We start from the raw sequence: 22,140 nt of genomic DNA on the forward strand, positions 1-22,140 counted from the left end.
TGTGAGACGGAGGAAGTAGCTATCATTTATTTCATTGTGACTTGATTCGTCATCAAATGTTTTTTAAGCATGATATAAGTATTTTTCATATTTGCACACAAATTTTGAATAAAACGAATGATCAGACGTTGGTCAAGAAGTTAATGGCGTCATACATTAAAATGCGGAGGGAGTATTATATATTCTGATACCTTTTCTATGGACAAATCTCGCTTACCTTCTCAAAGATCAGAGAAAACGTCTCAATATAAACACTAGTCACCCGGCCAACTGCATTGGTCCATCCTATATCCAACATTAGTTCGATACATATATATTGTATAATAATATGCACCGGCGCCGGCAACACGGTAGCTCCGGCGAGCTGGACGTGTTCGGAGCGACGCGCTACTTCGCCGGCGTTGCTACGGCCGCCCGTCCCATCGCCGTCGTCGTCGTCAGGGAGCCCGAAGACATGATCATCCAAGTGAAGACGACGACGACGACGAGCAGCGACAAGAAGACGACGGAGAAGGAAGGCCATCATCACGCCGGCCAGCTGGATGTGGTCGGAGTCGCCAAGACGACCCACCGGAGCAAGCTCGCCGCCTTCCTCGGCTCCTTGGTGTCGCCGGAATCGACGAGCTTCCGCAAGAAGCCGCCGCCGGCGGCGAGCAGCGAGACCACGACCTACAACTACAACGACGACGACAACCTGCCCAAGATGCAGGTACCCTCGTCGTCGTCCACCTCGAGCGGCCGTGCTAGCATCGACGTCGCCGCGGCTGCAGCTACCGTGCACGGCGGCGGCGGTGGCCGCCATGACGACGACGATCTGGGCGTGGATGCGATGTGGGAGGATCGGAGGCTGCAGGGTGTCAGGGTTGTGAGGTGCGGGCGCTGCGACGAGGAGCGGTGGGTGGTGAGGTGCGGCGCTTGTTGTGCTTGGGAGGAGGAGGAGGAGGAGCACCACCATGGCCATGAAAAGAAGGCCATTCTTGCTGCTGCGGCGACATCAACAAGGTACGGATCTCATCAGGTGCTAGCAGGTGATCGAGAGGTTGTCGGCGATGGTGCATGTTCTGATTGGGAGAGCGACTCTAGCTCTGATCTGTTCGAGCTGGATCTTGAAATCACCTGACATGATATGATCTTTTACTCTCTTTCTTTCCAGCCGATTGGTTTTACTCTGAAGGATATGAATATATATAATTGCGATTAATGTATTGTATTAGTTAGATGAGGCTCGCTATAATGAATGATCGATGCATTATGTAACTTCTTTTTATGTATATGCATGTGCGTGCATCAGGAGCTCAAGAAAAATTCAGACGACTTGATAGTTTTTGATAATTAAGTAAAAATGAACAGGATTTATGCGCTTGTCGTATCATTGCTGCGTGTACTTGGGCCAGGATTCTTGTTTCTATTTTCTGGAGTAGTGGAGTTGATGTGGAGACTTGGAGTGCTTGGCCATGCACAAGCATTGCTAGCTTGCATGTGAACAGGGCATGGCATGTAATTAAAGAAGACTATCTATTTAGCTAATTAGCTGTATTCTTATCGCTTTGTAAGTGTAGTTTACTTGATTTGGTTTAGCAATAGAGAGATGTATATATACTCTACGGTGAAATAAAGGTACATGAGGACAGTCTTAGACCCTGTTTGTTTCCGCTTATGATTATTATAATCTAGATTATTAAACCAAATTGCTATAAGCTGGATTATAATAAGCTGATATAAAATAAGCCGTGAGTTGTTTGTTTGTCTGGATTATTGGGTTTGAAAGGCTAAAGTCTATAATGCCCTCAGCTATCTATTCGGTTGATGGCATAGGTGGGTAATTTTTCTCAAGTATGTAGGGGTAGTGGCTCTTTAGCCACTCAATAATCTAAAAAAGCTCCTTTAGAGCAGCTTATTAGATTATAATAATCTGGCTTATAGATTATAATAATCTGCTATAATAATCTACTTGTTTGTTTCAGCTTACTCCTAATAAGCTAGATTATAATAATCCTAAGCTGAATCAAACGGGGCCTTAAAACACCGGCGGCATCCGTGTCCTTCACGTTAGCTAGAAGTTGCATTACACAATGCAGACATTAATATTATAAAGGGCATACAGCCCAGTGGTTATAAGAGTCTCAGTAACACCACCTTAGACGACGTAACAATCCTGGGTTCGATCGACTCCTCATGGGAGCGAATTTTCTTGGGTTCGACTCCCCATAAGAGCGAATTTTTCAGGATTTAACGGTTAACGGCCTTGCTCCTCGTGTCAGCGAATTTTCCAGTATTTAACGATTAACGGCTTTGCTTTGCGTGGGGTAGGGTTTGCGTGTGTGTGTTCATATAAACTGGGTCATATACATTACATATGTCCTAGTTTCTTTGATTTTTATTTTCATATTTTACCTTATTAAATCATGTGTTATATTAGCTTTTTTTGGATCTGCATGTCAATACAATAAACTTTGTGAACACCAACCTACGTACGGCTTTGCTTCTCTCCATAGAAGCGAATTTTCTACTCCCTCTATTCCATAATATAAGGCACAACTACTTTTTTTAGGTGTTCCATAATATAAGTCATGCATGCATGTAAGCAATTAACTATAACCCCTTCTCCAATAAATTATTACTTTTTTAAATCCTACACTCTCATGCTCTCTAATTCTATTGGATGCATGCATTGTATTTATTAGGATGATCCAAACTACAAGATGATAATTATTATTTCTTGGTCTTTGGGTTAGGGGTGGTTATGCCTTATATTTTGGAATGGAGGGAGTAGAATTTAACGGTTAACGGCTTTGCTTTCTGTGGGATAGGGTTTGCGTGCGTGGGTTCATAAAAATTGGGTCATATACATTATATATGTCCTAGTTTCTTTGATTTTATTTTCATATTTTACCTTATTAATTAAATCATGTGCCATATTAGCTTTTTTTGGATCTGCATGTCAATACAATAAACTCGGTGAACACCAACTTCCGTGGCAAGTGCCCACAATAGAACACTTCCGCGCGCCGCATTTGTTTAGGATAGAAAGATAGAAAGAAAGATATTTTCCGCGCATTAAAAGGAGATATTTGCCTAGTTTCTCGAATTATCAACAGTGTGTTTTTAAAAAACTTTCTATAGAAATATTGCTTTATAAAATCATGTTAATCTAACATTTAAATATAAAAAAGTTAATAATTATATGCTAATGGTTTAAATGAATCGTGTTGATTTAATTTCTTCTTCCCCTCCTATCAAACACTTTTAGTATGTCACATACGTGATGCTAATTAATTAATCTGGTACTGTACGTAGTTCACGTTTTCTGCTGTGGGTTCCACGCTAATGAGTGCCTAGCATATACTCCGTATATATGGTGCATGCATGGGACACATGCACACATACTAGTATGAATATGAGATCTTGCTGAATCTTATCCTTTTTGCTGTCTATCTGCATCGATGAACATGCAGGGGTGCTGTGCACTCGTTAAGTTATTGTCTCGCGTTCACGGAACACGCTTATCTTATATCCCTCCCTATCTGATTCTCAACTGTATTGATGCATTGTTGACTATGTGAGACGAATGGACTGTAGCCGGAATGCTGGTTTGCCTCTCGACCTGTCCCTTTTCAGGATTAATTTCGGCAGGGCAGAACACCAGCATCGGGCCAAGCCCCAGGCTGTATCAATTTTGTAGTATTGTTAATTAGGCCATATACAAATGCAATTAATATGCATCTTATTATAGGGCATAGATGACACCATTATCAGAGTTTGAAAATATTATCAACTAATTTGTTTATGACTCTTTCCTTGAACTTTTAAATCTCAAAATTTAAATCAGCCTTATGTGCTTTCCAACCCATGTAACCAGAAATAAGAAAATTCTAAAAAAATTGTGTAGGCATAAGTTATCTATACTAATATAAAAGATGGTACTGTGACCCAACTACCATGCGCAACCCATGAACCGTGAGTTGTTAGTTTCTTAGCCTCCACATGCCATATATCTCGTTGAAAAGAAAATATGGCAATAGAATATTATGAAATTTTTCATCTTTACGAAATAACAACAAAATTAGCATATTGATAATATATTAGACAATTAGAAAAAGAAACCCGTTGCAACGCAAGGAAAATATGACAATAGAATATTATGAAATTTTTCATCTATACGAATGACAACAAAATGTTGCAACGCAAGGAAAATATGATAATAGAATATTATGAAAATTTTCATCTTTACGAAATGACAACAAAATTAGCATAATGATAATATATTAGACAATTAGAAAAACAAAATGACAACAAAATGTTGCAACGCAAGGAAAATATTACAATAGAATATTATGAAAATTTTCATTTTCTACGAAATGACAACAAAATTAGCATAATGATAATATATTAGACAAATAGAAAAAGGAACAAGGAACCTATTGCAACGCATGTGTAATTAGCAGTAAATGCGAGCACTCGTGTTAAATCTAGGATTTGAACCTAAGTGAGTTGGTTCCACCACAAGGAACATAACCAGTTAAGGTACACTCACTTCGTGGTAGGGGTGACTTTTGATGATAGTTGTCTTTGGACTTACTCCATCCGTTCTTAAAAGAGAAAGCTATGATTGGATGTGACATTCTAGTAGGGGTGACTTTTGATGATAGTTGTATTTGGATTTACTACATCCGTCCCAAAAAAAAAGAAAGCTATGATTGGATATGACATATTCTGATAGAATGAATTTTTTTTACGGTTAAATGGCATGAGAGGCTCCAACTGTGCTATATTAATAAAAGAATAAGATATGTACGGGGAGAGAATATACATGGGGAGAGAGCAAGAAAAAGAGACAAAGATAAACTACATCCAAATTAACTAAGACTTTGTATCATGGGGTAGAATGAATCTAGACAAGAACATGTCCAAGTTTGTTGCACTAGCTAGATTTAGTCATTCAATCTTAGATTTTTTTTTTTTGAATAGAGGGTGTAGGAGCAAGTTGTAATCGTAGGGATTTAGGGATTTAGATTTTTTTTTAGAGAATGGTATTTTTTACCTAGCCTCTACATCCAAGATATATGCGGCCATTTAAATTAGGAACTTAACCCCGCAAATAACCCAATCTGAAATTCACTGCAACCACTAGGCAGTGAATTTGAGGTCAAGGCATTAGGGTACTACTCATGTCACTGTAACCACTAGGCTGCATGCCCATTCGTGTAGGGATTTAGTTGATAATCATATGTTGGACAGATATGTGCTCCCGCCCGTGACGTGGATTTAAATCATTCCCCCGCTAGCATGCTCAATAAACTGATCCAATTACAATATTTACATTCTCACAAAAATCAGTCTCAAATTGATTGACACGTTCAATCAATCATCAAATTGAATATCAATATACATCAATTTACAATAGTATATATCAGTTTGCAATCTCAAATTCTCAATCTCGACCTCCTCCAGAAGGCAGAGGCAGTCGCCCTACCTCCAATTGCGACACGGCCCTTGGGCAGTGCTTTGACGTACGTGGAAACCGCCGTCATCGAGGCAGAAGTGCAGTCGGGCTCCAGCCTCCAGAGCGGGAACGAGCCGTGTGGGAATGGGAGGAGGGGGGCTTTCCTCAGGATTGGGGTTTCGCGACTCGACCAACGCCTGTTTGTTCGCCGGAATATGTTCATACGAGGTTCCTTAATTTGTTAACGAATTTGATTTTCGTCCTTCAACCGAAAAACCAGATACAACGTGTCCCTTAACTGTCAAAACTAGTACAGATGAGGTCCCTCGGGGGTTTTGACAGCGGTATTGGTTGACGTGGCGCCTACGTGGCTAATTTGACTGGTCTTCATCTGATATGGCATTGACGTGGCGAAAAATAATAAACTTCGTGGGAGCCACATGTCAGTCTCACACATAAATTAATAAAAAAATTGGTGGGGCCCACGTGGGCCCCCATGTCAGCTACAAAAAATAAATAAACATGGTGGGGCCCACATGGGCCCCACAAGTCCCTCTCGGCTCTCCCTCCTCTTCCTCTCGGCTCTCCCTTATCCTCACGGCGGAGCGGCGGCAGGCCGCGGGCGGCAGAGGTGGCCGGAGGAGGAAGAGGCAGAGGAGGAGGTCGCCTGCAAGCGCCACAGCTCCACTCCATCACCCGCCGCGTCCTTCCTCACCCGGCCGGTCTCTTGTTGCTGTACAGACCAGAATCGTTGGGGGAATCAGATCAGATGAGACGAGATGCGTGGGTGGTGGTGGTGATGGAGGTGCTCTCCCGGACCGAGTGTGTAGGAGGAGGAGGAGCCATGGTTGAAGTAGCCTTCGCTTCGTCCGGATCCTCCGTGGTGCCCGACAGCGATGGCGGAGGTGGAGGGGGCCTCTACTACAGCCTCGCCCCGCCTTCGTAGGGACCTCGTCGTTAGGGACGCTCTTCCATATGCCGGGGTGGCTCCTCCGTCGCTGGCGCGACCGCTGCCGCAGCTGCAGGCTACGACGAGTGGGGGCGGCGGCGGCGCTAGAAGGGGGAAGAGTAGCCCCGCGGTGCTCTTCATCATCGTGATTCTCGCGGTGGTGTTCTTCATCTGCGGCTTGCTCCACCTCCTAGTGCGGCTCCTTATGAAGAAGCAACATCGTGCGGAGGAGGAGGGGATTCGGTGGCCGGGGTGTCATGGTCGGCCACCGGGGATGACAGAGGAGGAGGGGACGTGGCACTGCAGAGGCTGTTGCAGCAGCTGTTCCACCTCCCTCCTCGCCCGGCCGCCGCGAGCTGCCCCTCCTCACTCGGCCGCCGAGCGCCGCCTCCTCGCCCGACCGCCACGCACCGCCTTGGGGATGGGAGAGGGGAGTGATGAGGAAGAAGAGGGGGGAGAGAGTTGAAGAGAGGGAGGTGCTGAGAATGACATGTGGGGCCTATGTGGGCCCTACCATTTTTTATTAATTTATCTATGAAACTAACATGTGGGTCCCACGAAGTTTATTATTTTTTGGGATCGAATTGCCACGTAAGCGCCATGTCAATGCCACATCAGATGAAGACCAAGTCAAATTTGCCATGTAGGCGCCACGTCAGCCAAAACCGCCGGGAGACCTTATCTGCACAGGTTTTGACAGTTGAGGGACCCGTTGTATCTGGTTTTTCGGTTGAAGAACGAAAATCGGATTCGTCGACAAGTTAAGGGACCTCAGATGAACTTATTCCTTTGGTCGTCCTCTCGCTTGTAAATGGGCCGTCTCGAGCAGGCTTTGGACGCTGCGCGAGCGAGCGCTCGCTTCCGTTCCGTCCGATGCCAAACGGATGGACCCAACTACTAGTAATTACGAACGCGTTCTGCCTATACATTCTACAACGCCCATACCCTATTCCAAGCTAGTTCATACATGTCCATGTGTCATTTGAGCATGTTTGCTACGACTGATGCGTTTCGACGGATGATCTCCAAGGGAAAATTAAACGGGTTTCGTCGTACATACATGGCTCCCGAATTGTGTAGAACCTGAAACAGAATTGAGGCAAGCAAGTCGTTGTAGTATAGTGGTGAGTATTCCCGCCTGTCACGCGGGTGACCCGGGTTCGATCCCCGGCAACGGCGTTTCCAGTTTTTTTCTTTCTTCAGCTTCCACGATTTTCACTTCCCATACAGCAACCTGCGGCTTGTCTCATGTTGGACGAGCGAACCAGCCTTTCTTTCTTGATCTCCATTCTTTTGCGCATGCTGATCTGCTGCAGCCAGCCAAATGTAAACTTTTCCTTTAGCTAGCGTTTCAGCAGCGTTGCTGGATTGCCAACCTTGTATTGAGATGTGGAATCGAGTATCAACAACCACTCAGCCGGCCCCTTCCGTGCCTAAGAGGTTGAGATGGTGAACCATATCATGTCTGGCACAACGTCATGTTGTTGAGCGGTTGACTGGCCTTTACCCCTCCTCGTGGTTGCATGCTACAGAATTAGTGGCTATCTTCTTTTTTTTAGATAATATTAGTGGCTATCTTCTAGAGCCTTTCTTCTGAAGCCTCTTCACAAGGGCTTCGACTTCTTGGTACTGCTAGTATCCCGGCAACTTTGGAAAGAGCGGAACTCAAGAGTTTTTTATTCTTATCTCTTGCCTATCCCTGTAGTCTTCGAGTCGATCAAACTTGAAGGTCGGTTGTGGTCAAGCGCCTGAGCCGCTCACCTAGGGGTCTTGTTAGAAGGATAGTAGCACTCTTTTTTGGCCTCTTCCCTCTTTAGAGCCTTTTTTATCCCACTAACGTTTCTTTTTTCCCCTGGCAGTGGCCCAGCCATTGCGTTGTGTAACTGAAATTCCGTTTTCTTCTAATATATATGTAGGATCGCACAAGACCACATAAACCTATCAGAGGGGGATGAATGGTAGGGAAAACCAAAACCCTAATAATCTTTTGCAGAATTAAAGATTAACCTCGAACGGAGTTGATGTCGAAACCCTGTCGCTGCCGGTCAAACCGCCCTCCTACCGTCGGTCAGACCACCGAAGCCGGACAGCTGTGGTCAGACCGCCGCTATCCCACCGGTCAGACCACACGCACACCTGCGGTTAGACCGTCGGGACCCAGAAACACCGGTAGATGATAAACTCGAAGATGTAGATTGAAACTTTTCGACTTTATTGCATCAACTAGTGTTTGCAAAGTGCACCAACAGTACTCCTCACCAAAATCTCGAACTAAACTCGAAACCCTAACTTTCTCTCAACTCTAGGATCTCTCTAAAACTAATACCGGGAGGCTTCACCCTCCCTCTATTTATACATGAGGTAGGCTGTGCAAAGCCCACGAATCTTACACAACTTAGGACTCCTAAACCACGTAGGAAACCCTCTCTTAGAAGTATCCAACTCATCTTTTTCCCTATCTCAATCAATCTTACCGAATTCGAACTCCCTTTCAAATTCGACTCCTCTTTCCATACGTACACGATCCCTCTTGTATATCATATGAATTTCATCATCACCATGTGCATTGTCCTCTAGCCTTTAGTATCATTCATGATCTCTTGATCTCTGGACATCAAATTCTCCCAAGTCGACTCCGATCTATCACCGACAACATTCTCCCGAGGCCTCAAGCAACACCTACATATGCAACAACCAAGAAACCATATTCCGAGCACAAGTTCGTCCCAACTTGACTCACATTAGTATAACAAACAATATCCATACACATAGAAACCATCTAGAAGCCAAATCCCGAAGGAAACATCCAAATTCAACAAGACAACCCGAAACCGAAAACAAACAGGATCCTGCCGGTCAGACCGTCGGGTCGGCCGGTCTGATCGCCGCAACACCTGTGGTCTGACCAGCGGCACACGACCGGTCTGACCGCCAGGGTCAACCGAAACTGCACAATTCACAAAATCAACCGTCTTATAAAATCTCCAAAATAACATTAGCAAACCACCAATATTTTCATCACAAAATCACAACTCCTTGGTTTTACAATATCAACGTGCAATATTTATGCGCATTCATGAAAAACAGTACTACCTGTTAATTCCTCGCAAAGGGAATAACCAGATCAGAGGAATATGAAGCTATCTGACTAAGGAATTGGAAACATTATACTAGTATCTCATCATTAAGAGCAAGTTTAATAGTATAGCCAAATACTAGCTCCAAATCATCTATAGCCAATCTAATAGCCCATTCATGCAATAGTTACCTATAAGAGCAAGGCTAATAATACAGCCGACTTGTTGGGTATAAGATTCTTTGCAGCTTTCTCTTATCCCACACATATAATAGTTAGATATTTACAATTAATACAGGGCCCACTTGTTTCTCTCACAGAATTTCTTGGTTCTTGCGTCCAAGCCGGCTGTAAGTTTACAGCTCGTTTTTCCTCTCTCTCCTCTCTTCTCTCCTCCACTTTAGTATTTAGCCGACTTACAGCCTCCTATTATACTTACTCTAAGCATATACTACACTATTAATATATGTTCACATCTCTCATACACACACAGCGTATTAGAGTCCGTACTGCAGCTGGCTATAAATCTGTAGCCCGTTTTCCTTCTCTCTTTTCTCTTCTCTCCTCCACATGTACCTAGGTACAGCTGACTTCTATTGTACTCGCTCTAATTGTATATCCGGTTTTGAGGGATTTACTGGATGATGATGGATAAATATACCAGTTGCCCATAAGTTCATGGGAGACAAGAAAAAAATGTGATATTTGCAGATGTTCATATTGATATTGTTTAAAAATGAAAAAGTCCATTACAACTAAGAGCTATCTTTTAAAAAGTTACAACAATTTCATTACAATATAGAATGTGCTAAACATCGAAACCTGTTAATATTAAACCTTGAACCACCAGTTCATTTTTCAACCTTGGTTGGAACTTAAAAGTGTTTTTACATGACATATTATTGTCGTGGCGATGTGGCCCAAAAATCGAATTATTCTTCTTTCAGATAACACCACCACTCCCACTATAAAGTATTTGCAACCTACAAGTATAATTTGTCTGTAAAAATAGTGTATGACTAAAAAAATATGCACAAGTATATTCTTTTTTCAATATATTCTCTTGAAATAAATATTTATTATACGAACGAATTCACTATTCACAAGAGGAGGTCAATCCATCACTTTCAAGTTTATGGTAATCTGCATCCTACAATGTTGTCTTGAGGCTAAATCTCTGAATCATCACATCATAAACACTGCAGAAATTTGTTAAAGGCCAAGTCAGTCAATCAAAAACAATAAAATGAATCTCAACAACCATAAAATGGCTTTTCATGGTCTGACCTTTTTCTATGTGGATGTGCCACTCCAATCAAATCCTACTTCCCCAGGGTTCATGAAGAACATATTACACCAGATCCTCGCTGCAAATGAGGGGATAGAGGTAAACAGATATAAACTCTTGTCATGACTTATGATTCACATAACATCATATCCAGATCCACAGATGCACAAGGAGGTAAGAAGCAAGTGTGTCCTGTCTCTCGTCTCACCGAGCAAGCCCTGACATCCTGGCATCCACACAGGAGTCTGCCATTGAGCAAATCAGTCGCTTGGAATGCGCCCCCTCCATCACTTCTCTGTATTATTTCAGTTTGAAGCACACAGAAATCACTTAGTCTATGGCAACAGCATGACCTTGTACTGTAGCAAAACCAACAATAATTGAACTCTGCTTCTTTGTACATTATCACCAAGCTGAATTACCTTATAGTAATCAACTGCGAGTAAATTAGCCCATCGATTCCCAGCTGCACCGTAGCATGTGTTCACCATGTCAGTAAGGCTCTTGGAGTGCTGCAGGCATGCGGTTACCTTCACCGGGACCGATGGGAAGTAGTTCACCAGGACTAACGACTTGGTTTTGTCATTCAGAGGTGCAGATTCTGCACGATTTGAGCATTTGCCAGCATCCATACCATCATCTCCGTCTGTGATCAACAGAATTTGTGAATCCCTTGCATGCAACAGGAATGTTGAACGGCAAAAAAAAAATATAGAGAGTAGAGGATGTGATGTCTCACAGTTGTTCTCGACCATGTAGTTCCACTGGTATGCGATTCCTTCAGTAGCCTGCTTTGACCTGATGGAGGTGAACACAAGGAGGCGCTGGTTGCTCGCAACCATGTCACTGACAAGAGGCCAATCCTTACCTTTCTGTGGCATTTTCGACACGGGAAACCAGTACTTCATCAGACCAGAGGCCTTGAACACGTTTGTCAGGCCATTCGGTGCATGCACGTAGTCTTCCAGGATCAACGTGACGATTTCAGATGGATTGGCTCCAAGGAAGGCTTCGATTTCCTTGAATGTGTCCAATGCAGGTTCCTGCAATTACCAACAGAATGATAAAACATTTGGCTCTGAAACTCTGTCCGTCATGACAAGTGAGATGGCTACATCCAGTTCACTCACGAATGCAGTGAAATCATTGCATTTCCCTCCATTTGAATGGCACAACCATACATCTCCTTTGAAGTCATATGTATCAAGCATCAGCGCGCGGACACCGTTCTGTAAAACAATATGGTATTTCTGTGAGTACCGTTGGTGGCTAATGCATAGTCAGACATGCAGAAACATTGGAGGGAACAGACAATGAGACTGGCAGATATTACATTTAATTGATCAGTGACTGTATCCTCCTGGTTGTCAAAGGTGATGCGTGGAACTCCAGTGTGCGATGGCTCCCCAACGATCGCAAATGAATTGTGTGTCGTGAGATACGCATACTTGTTGAATGGCAACGAGTTGTTCTGAAGAACAAATCAAAAGCAAACTCCAGTCAGGATGCAGCAAACAGAAGCTGTTTAAAGTTCAGACATGATGTCCATGACTACAGAACACAAATCGGCCTTACACGGAAGCTGCATTTCAATAAACCACTAACCCAACCTATTACACGGAAGCTGCATTTCAATAAACCACTAACCCAACCTATTACACGGAAGCTGCATTTTAATAAAATACTAATCCAATCTAATGGACAATTGAATTAAGCCATTAACTAGGCTGAGGATTCGGGAAATAAATTAATCCATACTAGTTCCACACTGCCTTTTTATCTGTTGAACATTTCTTGCCAGATTAGAACAATTCATCCTGTGATGAAAAGCATCTGACGAATATGCTCGCAAAAGCATCTCACGAACGGAATAATGTTGATACCTAACCGTATCAATCATCGTTTTTCTCAGGACGACGAACACCCTGACACTGACAGAAGGCCAACCGAATTTTTGCCGGTCAGTGAAACAACCTCCCAATCTGTTCGTCTTCAGAGTAGTAGTAGATCGATCTAGCAGGCGATGAAACCACAAGCAGGAGACACCCAAAACCGAAAAAAAAATTCCCAAACCAGATGCATATGCCTGATGCCTCGCTAGCTACAACACCTCATCCGTTTCTTGACGTAACAAGGAAAAAAAAAAGAGAAGAAAAGAAACAAGCAAGCTGAAGCGTGGTCTCTCACAGTGAGTTGGAAGGGATTGGTGGCGGCGGAGCGGACGCAGCTGGAGCCGGCGAACTCTGGCTGGCAGTCGAAGCACCACTGCCCGCCGCCGCAGTCCACCGCCGTCGAGCATGAATCCCCCACCTGAAAAAAAAAAGAAGAGAAGAAACCACCACCACCATGAGACTCCATGAGAACTCGCAGTCGCGAGCAAGATTACGACTGATTCGATCGGTTCTTGGTGGCCGGCGGCTTACATTCGCGGTGGCCGCCACCGAGAGGGCGACGAGCAAGACCAGAGCGAGTGCGGGCGCCGCTGTAAAGGCGCCCCCCATCTTCTTGCCTCTGCCAACCTACCTACCTACTACTACCTTTGTAGAGATATAGAGATATAGATAGAGTGAGAAAAAAATGGATAATCTGGTGCAGGATTCCTAGATTCCTACTACTAATCAATCAATCATTACCTGCAGGGAGATTTCTGGGGAAGACGAAGACGAACGGGGGTTGGAGGTGGTTTGCTCTTGCAGTTGCAGAGTTCCGTAGGTTTGTCACACACAAACACCAGCTTTATAACTCATACGAAACGCCTACCAACTTTACTTGTATATATAAATATAAAACGCCTCCTCATGACAAGATATAGTGTAGATTTGGCAACTATATAATCAGATATGATTATGCATTTACTCATTGACGGTCCCCTCAGATGTCCATCGTCGCGTAAGCTCATGCAATTTCCAAGCACGAGGGAGCAAAATCAGAAGAAAAAAAAAAGAAGAAGAAGAAGAAGATTAACACGTAGCTGCACGTTAAGTTGTTGTTGCCCTGAATTACACGGCTGATTGGTGTGTGAAAGGAACAAATAGTAGTGTCGTTTTTTTTTTCCAAGAACACGAAAAGGTCTTTGCGCGCCATCGAGGAAGACGATAATGATTTGTAGAATTGTTCTTAATTTTGGGAGCGATTTTGGACGGGATTGAAAGCGAGCGGTTGGGCGTTGCTTACAAGAGTTTGTTTGGTCGGCAAAGACTTCGGTTTCGTCAGGTCGTTTGTTCGACTCTTGGTTGGCCTGGAATGTGACCCCATGCGTAGATTTATTTTTATATTTTTCTACCACCTACGTATACTCAAGTTTACAAACAGAAAAAACAGCACAAGACTCACCTGTCAGCCTCCCCAAAGTCTCCCTTTCATTCATCTTCTTCTCCGACGTGTTCGTCCGGCCACGGCGAGCTTGAGCTACGACCTCTAGAGCCCCTTCCTAACCGCTACAACCCCAAGCACCACTCCCTCCCCGTGCCGGGGCTTTTAACTATTTGCCACTCTTACGAGTGGTGCTTAACGATTTACCACTAGGCCCACATGCCATAGATATATGAGGGCCCACATGTCATAGACAGTGAGTAAAAAATCGTTAATTGACATCCCAAAAGTGCAAATAGTTTAATTTCCCCCGCGCCACCCCCTCTTCCTTCTCGTCATCTCCTCCCCATCAACTATCGCCGCCATGATCAACTTCCGAACATTGGCACTAGCGCAGATACGACCAACCTTGCCTTCCGTACGTCACACCTCTGGACCGCCTAATGCAACCCCATGCCTCACGTCGCGGCCACGAAGAGGCAAAGGCCCTCCTTGCTACTGACCTCACTGATGCCACTAAGGGTAAGGGAGTCCGCCGCTCGCCATTGGGAACGCGTGTTCCTTCCCTTCGCACCATCGACGATGCCATGCCCGTGGACGGGAAGGCCCTGTTGCTTGCCATGGAGGTGAGAAGGAAGAGGAAGTTTATTCTGGCCAAGGTCAGCCCCGATGATGGCAGGAGCAGGGGGACGATCTCAGGGAGGGTGATGAGAGAATGATGAAATCAAGTTGGTGAATCGAGCGCTTAACCACGGCGCCATACTCGGGTTCTGACTACGGCCATGTCGACGACCGTGGTGGGGCTGACGAGCGTGAGCGAGGATGGGGATGCTAGTGAGGAGCTCGGAGAGAGAGGCGTGGAAGGTCCAGTATGGGAGGTGGCGGTGGTGCTGTAGCGACAGAGCCGAAGGATGAGAGGGAATGGGGCGGCGGTGGCGGTGGCGGTAGCGTGGGCCGTGGCGGCCAGAGATGGGGCAAGAGAGGGATGATGACAGTGATGCCGGTGAGGGAAGGCTAACCAGCGACATCCAATCGGGCTGAGGGAGAGATGAAGGGGAGGGGAGAGACTGACTAATGGGTTCCATACCAATTTTCACATTGGGTTGCCACGTTTACAGGTAGGCAAAAGTGATAATAGTTAAGTAAAATTGATTCATGGCATCAAAAATTTACAATTTGGGTTTATAACATCGAAAGTTACTAGTTCACTTTAATAGCACCTAAAGTTTTCCTCCGTTAACAATTTTAGCATTCCCGTCACTTTTCTCTCCTTTGCCCTCAACTTTGACTGCAACCAGCTCTAGCTCGAGCAGCCTGATGTCCCCGATCTCTCTGGCCGCCGGTAGCGACCTTGCCTTGTGTTGTGCTGATGCTTGCCCCCAACGCCCGGTTCGGCGCCCGGGCGTGTTCGCCATCGCCTAGCTTGAGATTTTGCAACCCTACAGCTGCCACAGCTGGAATTTTGTAAAAACAAATTGGGCAGGGCAGCAGGGCAAAAAGCATTGATTTGGGTAAACATGTCCTTTTCCATTTAAATCGTGAGTTCATTCTAGAACAGATCAAATCAAATCCAAACCAACAGCATACATTCAGTCTAATTTCCGTCACAAAAACCCACACCTAGAAGAACATATAGATGTTGATTTTGATAACATAATCGAACCCACCATCATGGCAAGGCATTGAGGTGGTTCCAAACCCTGGTGCCATTGAAGAAAGGGTTAATTGAAACTATGCCATTATAAATTTATCGGTTTTAAAAAACACCATTATAATTTTTGTATTTATAAACATACCACCACTGCTCTTTTGTGAGAATAAAATCTATGCCATTATCTACCATTTTTAGACCAAAATGCCCTTCTCTTCTTTCTCTTGCCATTCCTTCCTTCATCGAGCTCCTGCCATGGTGGCAAGCAGCGATTTGTCGATGGCGAACAGCTTTTGGAAGAGCCTCAACATAATATTTAACCCATTGGGGAGGATGGGATGCCTATAGCATGGACAGCCCACACCCATATAGACCTCCAGGAGACACGTCTCCTCGTCCAGCAGCGGCGGCCCGCCGACGTCCCCACCGCGCGCTGCCGCGGCCCGACCTTCCGCCATCCTCTTTGAGTGCGCTCCCATCCCCTTTGGCCGCACTGCTTCCCCACTGCCAGATCTGTTTCCATGGCTGGACAGGATTGGATGCCGCCGTCGGAGTTTATGCGTTCCACGAGTAGCTCCGTCTCTTTAGGCAATGGTCATAGCAATGGCGTCTATCTTGGCCACGCCGCAAGAGCAAGGCATAGGCAAATACTTCGTCCCCTTCTTGAGAGATCGTCCCCATCAATGGCGAAGGCCACTGTCGTTCCCGACGCCGCCCCCTCCACCACTCGCGCTCCCATGGACATTGACGGTAACGGTGATGGGTGCGGCCGCAACGGAGAAGGCGATAGCGCTGTACGCGTCCTGGCCGACGGAGATTGTGCTGATGGAAGTGCTAAAAATATTAACTTAGATAACTTTAAATACTATTAAAGTGAACCTTTAATTTTTATGCTACAAAACAAAAAAAAATACTTTCAATACTACATAACCAATCTATCTATCTATCTATCTATTATATTATTAAAGGAATAGAAAAAGGAACATCCACGTTCGCTCTCATGGCTTAAAAATTCTCACATTAATCGGAGAAAAAGAAACGGCAGAGTCCATATAGAAATACAATTTAGAAATTGCTAAAATTCGGAATTAAAAAATAAGGAATGATAGAAGAGGAGACTAGAGTCCATATAGAAATACAATTAGGAAATAGCTGAAATTCGGAATTAAAAAATAAGGAATATTAGAAGAGAAGACTAGAGTCCATATAAAAATACAATTAGGAAATAACTGAAATTCGGAATTAAAAATAAGGAATATTAAAAGTAGAGTATATAGTCCATATAGAAATACAATTTAGAAATAGTTGAAATTCGGAATTAAAAAATAAGGAATATTAGAAGAGGAGACTAGAATCCATATAGAAATATAATTAGGAAACAAATTAAATTCGGAATTAAAAATAAGGAATATTAAAAGTAGAGTATATAGTCCATATAGAAATACAATTAGGAAATAACTGAAATTCAGAATTAAAAATAAGGAATATTAGAAGTAGAGTATAGAATCCATATAGAAATACAATTAAGAAAAAAAATAGAAATTCGGAATTAAAAAAAGAAATATTAGAAGTAGAATACAGAGTCCATATAGGAATTTAAAACTAACTAAAATTCGGAATAAAAAGGATCCTCCATGTTCGTTCTCATAGCCTAGAAATTCTCACATTAATCGGTGAAAAAGAAAAGACAGAGTCCATATAGAAATACAATTTAGAAATAGCTGAAATTTGGAATTAAAAAATAAGGAATATTAGAAGAGGAGACTAGAGTCCATATAGAAATACAATTTAGTTAAAATTCGAAATTAAAAAATAAGGAATATTAGAAGACGAGACTAGAGTCCATATAGAAATGCAATTTAGAAATAGTTAAAATTCGGAATTAAAAAGGAAAAAGTCCACTTTGACTCCCTTAATTTTTGACTCCCTTAATTGTAGGCCGAATCTAATTCGTACCCCTCAACCGGAAAACCGGATAGAACGACTCCCCGAACTATTGAAACCAGTGCAATTTGACTCTCTCAACGGTTTTGGAGGAATGTTTTGCTGACGTGGTCCTAACGTGGCAATGTTGACTCGGTCTTCATCCCATGTGACGCTTACGCGGCATTAGAATTCAAAAAATATCCGTGAAACACATATGTCATTCACACACGAAAATATATTATGGGACTGACACATGTCATCATTTCTCCTTCCTTCCTCCTCATCCCTCTCTCTCCCTTCTCTCTCCTCTCCCCCTTTTCTCTTCCCCTTCGGACGCACGACGGCGTCGGCGGCGGTCGGGCTCGGCAGGCCGATGTGGAGCGCGACCGTGACGTCCGCGTCGTCGTCGGCGTCGGCGGCGCGGCAGCAGCCGGAGCCGGAGCCCTCCACGTCCATCGGGTCTCCCGCCGCCGCCTTGGTGTTGAGGTCGGCGAAGAGCCGCCCCGCGCGGCGACGGCGGAGCTGGTGGTGTCTATCGCCGCCGCCGCCGCCGGGCGTCGAGCCCGGCACGTCCTCCTCGTCCGCCCCCTCCTCCTCCGCGCCGTCGTCGTCGTCGGTGCAGTCCTCCCCACGCTGCCGCGCACGCTCTTGCGCCGCCGTCGTGCCGCCGCGCGAGGCGGGCGTGAGGGACAGTAGCGGCAAGGCCTCCCGGAGCGGAGGCGACGGCGGGGCAGTCGTCGTCGGGGGCGTCGCGGCCATCGTCGACGTCACCCCCACCGTCGGAAAGAACGGGAAGGAGGAGGAGGCGGAGGAGGAGTAAGCGCCAGCCGGCGACGGCGACGACGGGGTGGAGAAGCAGTAGCGGCGGTGGTGATTCTTGAGGAAGCTCGCGTAGTAGGGGTTCTCCATGGCTGGGCAAGGTAGCTTGCGCCTCTTTCTATGGAGAGATCGACACAGCTCGTGTGCGTGTGTGGTGGCGTGGGCGTGGTAGTTGGCGAGGGGTTATTATAGGGCGTGTGAGTGTGAGAGGGAAGGCCGGAAGGGGATTGGGAATGAGTATATTTACTATTTACTGTGCAGGTTAATTAGCTAATGTGTGCATGGGAGCTCCCTATAATAACCAAATAAACAACATAATTTTATTATTAACTAATTAAAATTAGTTTTCGGAGATGTTTTAATTTTATTTTATAAATCATGAGCTGCAGTAAAGAGTCCAACCGTTTAACTTAGCATGCGAATTTTTTTAAATTAGATTTCTTATATGACTCCATCAGTATTTTCAAAAAAGAATGAACTTAAAAACCTACTCAAATACATATATCTATTTCTAAAAGCGAACAAACTTAGAATCCGACTCATACACGGATAACGTACCAAAGTATCGGCAAAATCATCTTCAATTTTTATAATAGTAGAGATTATATCTTAATGTAACAGAAAAAAGCCACCATATTCGCTCCCACTTTCTACAAATTTTCATATTGATTAGAGAAAAAGAAAAATAGAGTTCAAATGAAAATATATTTCAATATATCTGAAATTCAGAATAAAGAATTATCTTCAACTACCTAGAGAAAAAGAAAACTATTTAGAAATAGAAATAAAATTTAATATATCTAAAATTAGGAATATAAAATGAAAAAAAATTTGAAGAAGAGTCTAGGTAGAAATATAATTTAGAAATATCAAAAACTCGGATTAAAAATAACAATAGAGTAAATATATAAATATAATTTTAAATAGCCGAAATTCGGAATTAAAAGTAAGGAATATTGATAGCTAGCCGCAAGTCACAAACAAAATATTTTCTATTGGCCGGACCACCTCCAGAAGGAGAGCTCCACCGCGTGGCTCGCCACCACGTACAGGTGGTCACCGACGCCGCACGCCCCCACGACGCAGCCGCCGCCGGGGAGCGCACGGGGGCGCGCCCAGGTGCCGGACGCGACGTGCAGCGCGTCCACCGACCCGGCGCACACGTGCGCCTCGAGCGCCCGCGCGCCCTCGCCGGACACCGCGACGCCCCCCGGCGACGTAGAACACGCCTCCCGCACTCGCGCCGGCGCACCCGTACCTCCGCCGCGGCGCCTCGCCGACCACAAGCCACGCGTCGACTTCCGGGTCGTACTCCTCGACCGCCGAGGTGCGCGCGGACCCGCCGGCGACGTAGATCCGGTCTCCCACGGCAGCAGCGGCGAACTTCTTCCGCGGGAAGAGCGTCGGCGCGCACGCGCGAGCCGCGCCGGTGAGCGCGTCGACGCGAAGCGTCGCCCCGCGGCCGATGAGGAAGACATCGCGGCCCAGCACGACCGCGCGGGCGTGCGCGAACACGGAGCCGCAGCAATGCAGCAGGGTCGGGGGCAACGGCAGCGCGGCGACCTCGAGCACGGGCACGGAGGCGTCGAACCGGAGCAGCGCCTGCGCGGTGCAGCCGTTGTCGGAGACGGAGAGGGCGAGGAGGGAGGGGCGGAGGTGGGCGTGGGCGCGGCGGAGGTGGAGGAAGGCGTCGGAGGCGAGGAGCGTGGCGAAGCGGCGGGAGACGGCGGGGAGCGGAGGGAGGGAGGCGCGGGGGACGCGGGCGAGGCACTCGAGGAGGAGGTCGTCGGGGAGGGCGGAGATTGGGGGTGCCGGCGGCGACGAGGGAGGCGGTGGTTGTGGGGTGGGGCAAAGAACGGGGACGGCGATGTGGCGGGCGGGGTCGGCGGGGATGCAGGACTTGACGAGCCACGAGAGGCTGCGGGAGTGGCAGCTCTCGGCGGCGGGCATGGCGGATTGCCGGATTGGGAGCTCAGCTCAGGCGAGCAGCAGCTGTTGCGGTGGGTTGTGATTGGGCATGGGGAATCGTGGGAGGTGGAGTGGAGTGGAGGGAAGTCGTTGGGCGGCTGGGCTCGCGCCCCCACCTTGTGCGGGTAGCAGCAACGGCGACGGTGGTGGAGCCGTTGCTTTGCTTTGAAATTCGAAGGTTTGGGTTTAAAATTTGAGCGTTTTGAATTGGTTAGGTCAGCTTTGGCCTGGAGGAATAAGAGTGTACTTTACTTTACAGTCATCTGATTTCATCTAAAAATAGTTTTAAGACTTAAAATAGCATCTTTCTATTTTCTCTCATATAATACCATATATGTTTTCTCATTATATTATTAAAATATATTACAATGACAACATAATTTTATTATAATAAAATTATATTAAAAAAGTAGTTTATAATCATAACCTCCACATATATTAGAAGTAGTTTATAAACTCTATAATCTACTTCTAATATTCATTATTTTTTAATTTCAAATTTCTATTTTTTTTTTCTTAATTGTATTTCTATATGGACTCTACTTCTAATATTCCTTATTTTTAATTTCGAATTTCAACTATTTATAAATTGTATTTCTATATGGAGTCTAGTCTCCTCTTCTAATGCTCCTTATATTTTAATTCCGAATTTCAGCTATTTCTAAATTGTATTTCTATATGGACTCTGCTTCTTTCTTTTTCTTCAATTAATATGAGAATTTCTAGATCATGAGAGCGAACGTGGAGGCTCTTTTTTATTTCGAATTTTAGTTAGTTTTAAATTCCTATATGGACTCTATACTCTACTTCTAATATTCCTTATTTTTTTATTTTCAAATTTCTAATTTTTTCTTAATTGTATTTCTATATGTACTCTATACTCTACTTATACTTATAGTATGAGGGGAGGGCAAGCCAACAGGTAATCAGAAGTTCAGAAGATGCTACTATACCCAAATCGCCTGATCCCATTTATAAACAAACAGCACACGATCGAGCCGGCGATCGAGCTGATGCGAAGAACCAACCACACGATGCATGTCGGCCAGAGCTAAAAAATGACCCTCCTCGGCCAGTGTGGAGATTATGGATACCCCATATCAACACGACAGTTATAATTTAGTCGGATATACGGTATCAAATATAGATAGAATATCTTTATGAGGACTCGGGTTAATTTCGTATGTCAAGGAAATATCCGAGATCTTAGTCGGTTATGATTGTATATCACATATTCCGTTAGGGATATGGACTGTATTTTGTAATACGGATCCCTTCCCCTATATAAGGAGGGGTTCGGGTTCCTCTCGGGACGATTCTTTTTCTCCCAATCATACAATCAATAATACACTCGGCGGAATCATCCCCGGACAGAAGTAGGGTATAACTTCTTAAATAAGAAGGCCTGAACCTGTATAAAATTCCTTGTCTCCAAGCCCATCCACTTTCCTAACTTGATAGCCACCCCCTTTTATTATTGCCGAAATCTTGTTTCGACAGTTAGCGCGCTAGGTAGGGGCCGCGTCAAGTACTTCGCCGATTAGTGCGATGGGTTCCCTCTATGGCATCGACGACCTCGTCTTCCCCCCGGGCAGGCGTTTCAGTTCGGCAGCCTCGACTTCATCACCAACGACTTTGGCAAGATTTCTCTCCTCGAATCGGATCCAAACCAGTCGGGAGAGAACCAGGTTTCAGCCCCGTTCGGTAT

The 22,140-nt window shown here is 45.0% G+C and overlaps 1 protein-coding gene, 1 non-coding gene and 1 pseudogene across 10 annotated transcripts; 1 reads left to right on the forward strand and 2 right to left on the reverse strand.

Annotated features, from left to right (window-relative positions):
* Positions 1 to 7,499: 7,499 nt before the first annotated feature.
* TRNAD-GUC (transfer RNA aspartic acid (anticodon GUC)) lies at positions 7,500 to 7,571 on the forward strand. Its single transcript has one exon. It is a non-coding gene; the product is annotated as a tRNA-Asp (tRNA).
* Positions 7,572 to 10,165: 2,594 nt separating this feature from the next.
* On the reverse strand, positions 10,166 to 13,466 carry LOC4333112 (PI-PLC X domain-containing protein At5g67130). 9 transcript variants are annotated; one of them, XM_066309029.1, is made up of 11 exons: positions 13,390 to 13,466; positions 13,180 to 13,293; positions 12,944 to 13,066; positions 12,090 to 12,227; positions 11,887 to 11,985; positions 11,496 to 11,799; positions 11,179 to 11,402; positions 10,965 to 11,051; positions 10,756 to 10,835; positions 10,594 to 10,667; positions 10,166 to 10,451 (listed from the first exon to the last, which is right to left on the reverse strand). In XM_066309029.1, exons 2-9 carry the CDS (start codon positions 13,255 to 13,257, stop codon positions 10,806 to 10,808), a joined length of 1,083 nt encoding a protein of 360 aa, XP_066165126.1. In that variant the 5' UTR covers positions 13,258 to 13,293; positions 13,390 to 13,466; the 3' UTR covers positions 10,166 to 10,451; positions 10,594 to 10,667; positions 10,756 to 10,805. The 9 variants fall into 9 exon arrangements, with proteins under 9 accessions (XP_066165126.1, XP_015628558.1, XP_066165125.1 ...); XM_015773072.3 differs by having other exon boundaries at positions 10,558 to 10,667; XM_066309028.1 differs by having other exon boundaries at positions 10,166 to 10,667.
* A 2,169-nt stretch (positions 13,467 to 15,635) lies between these two features.
* On the reverse strand, positions 15,636 to 20,524 carry LOC107276264 (F-box/kelch-repeat protein At5g26960-like; annotated as a pseudogene).
* Positions 20,525 to 22,140: the final 1,616 nt, after the last annotated feature.

This window comes from Oryza sativa, chromosome 3 (genome assembly GCF_034140825.1).
Source record: "Oryza sativa Japonica Group chromosome 3, ASM3414082v1".
In the NCBI taxonomy this organism is placed as follows: Eukaryota; Viridiplantae; Streptophyta; class Magnoliopsida; order Poales; family Poaceae; genus Oryza; species Oryza sativa.

What these genes read in the sequence shown, in the direction of transcription:
- LOC4333112 (XM_015773066.3), bottom strand. Translation starts at nt 13,257, where the DNA reads ATGGGGGGCGCCTTTACAGCGGCGCCCGCACTCGCTCTGGTCTTGCTC. An exon ending in CCAATCCCTTCCAACTCACT is followed by an intron (nt 12,228 to 12,943) that starts GTGAGAGACCAC and finishes TTTGTTCTTCAG; the next exon opens with AACAACTCGTTGCCATTCAA. An exon ending in TCGCAGTTGATTACTATAAG is followed by an intron (nt 11,052 to 11,178) that starts GTAATTCAGCTT and finishes GAAATAATACAG; the next exon opens with AGAAGTGATGGAGGGGGCGC.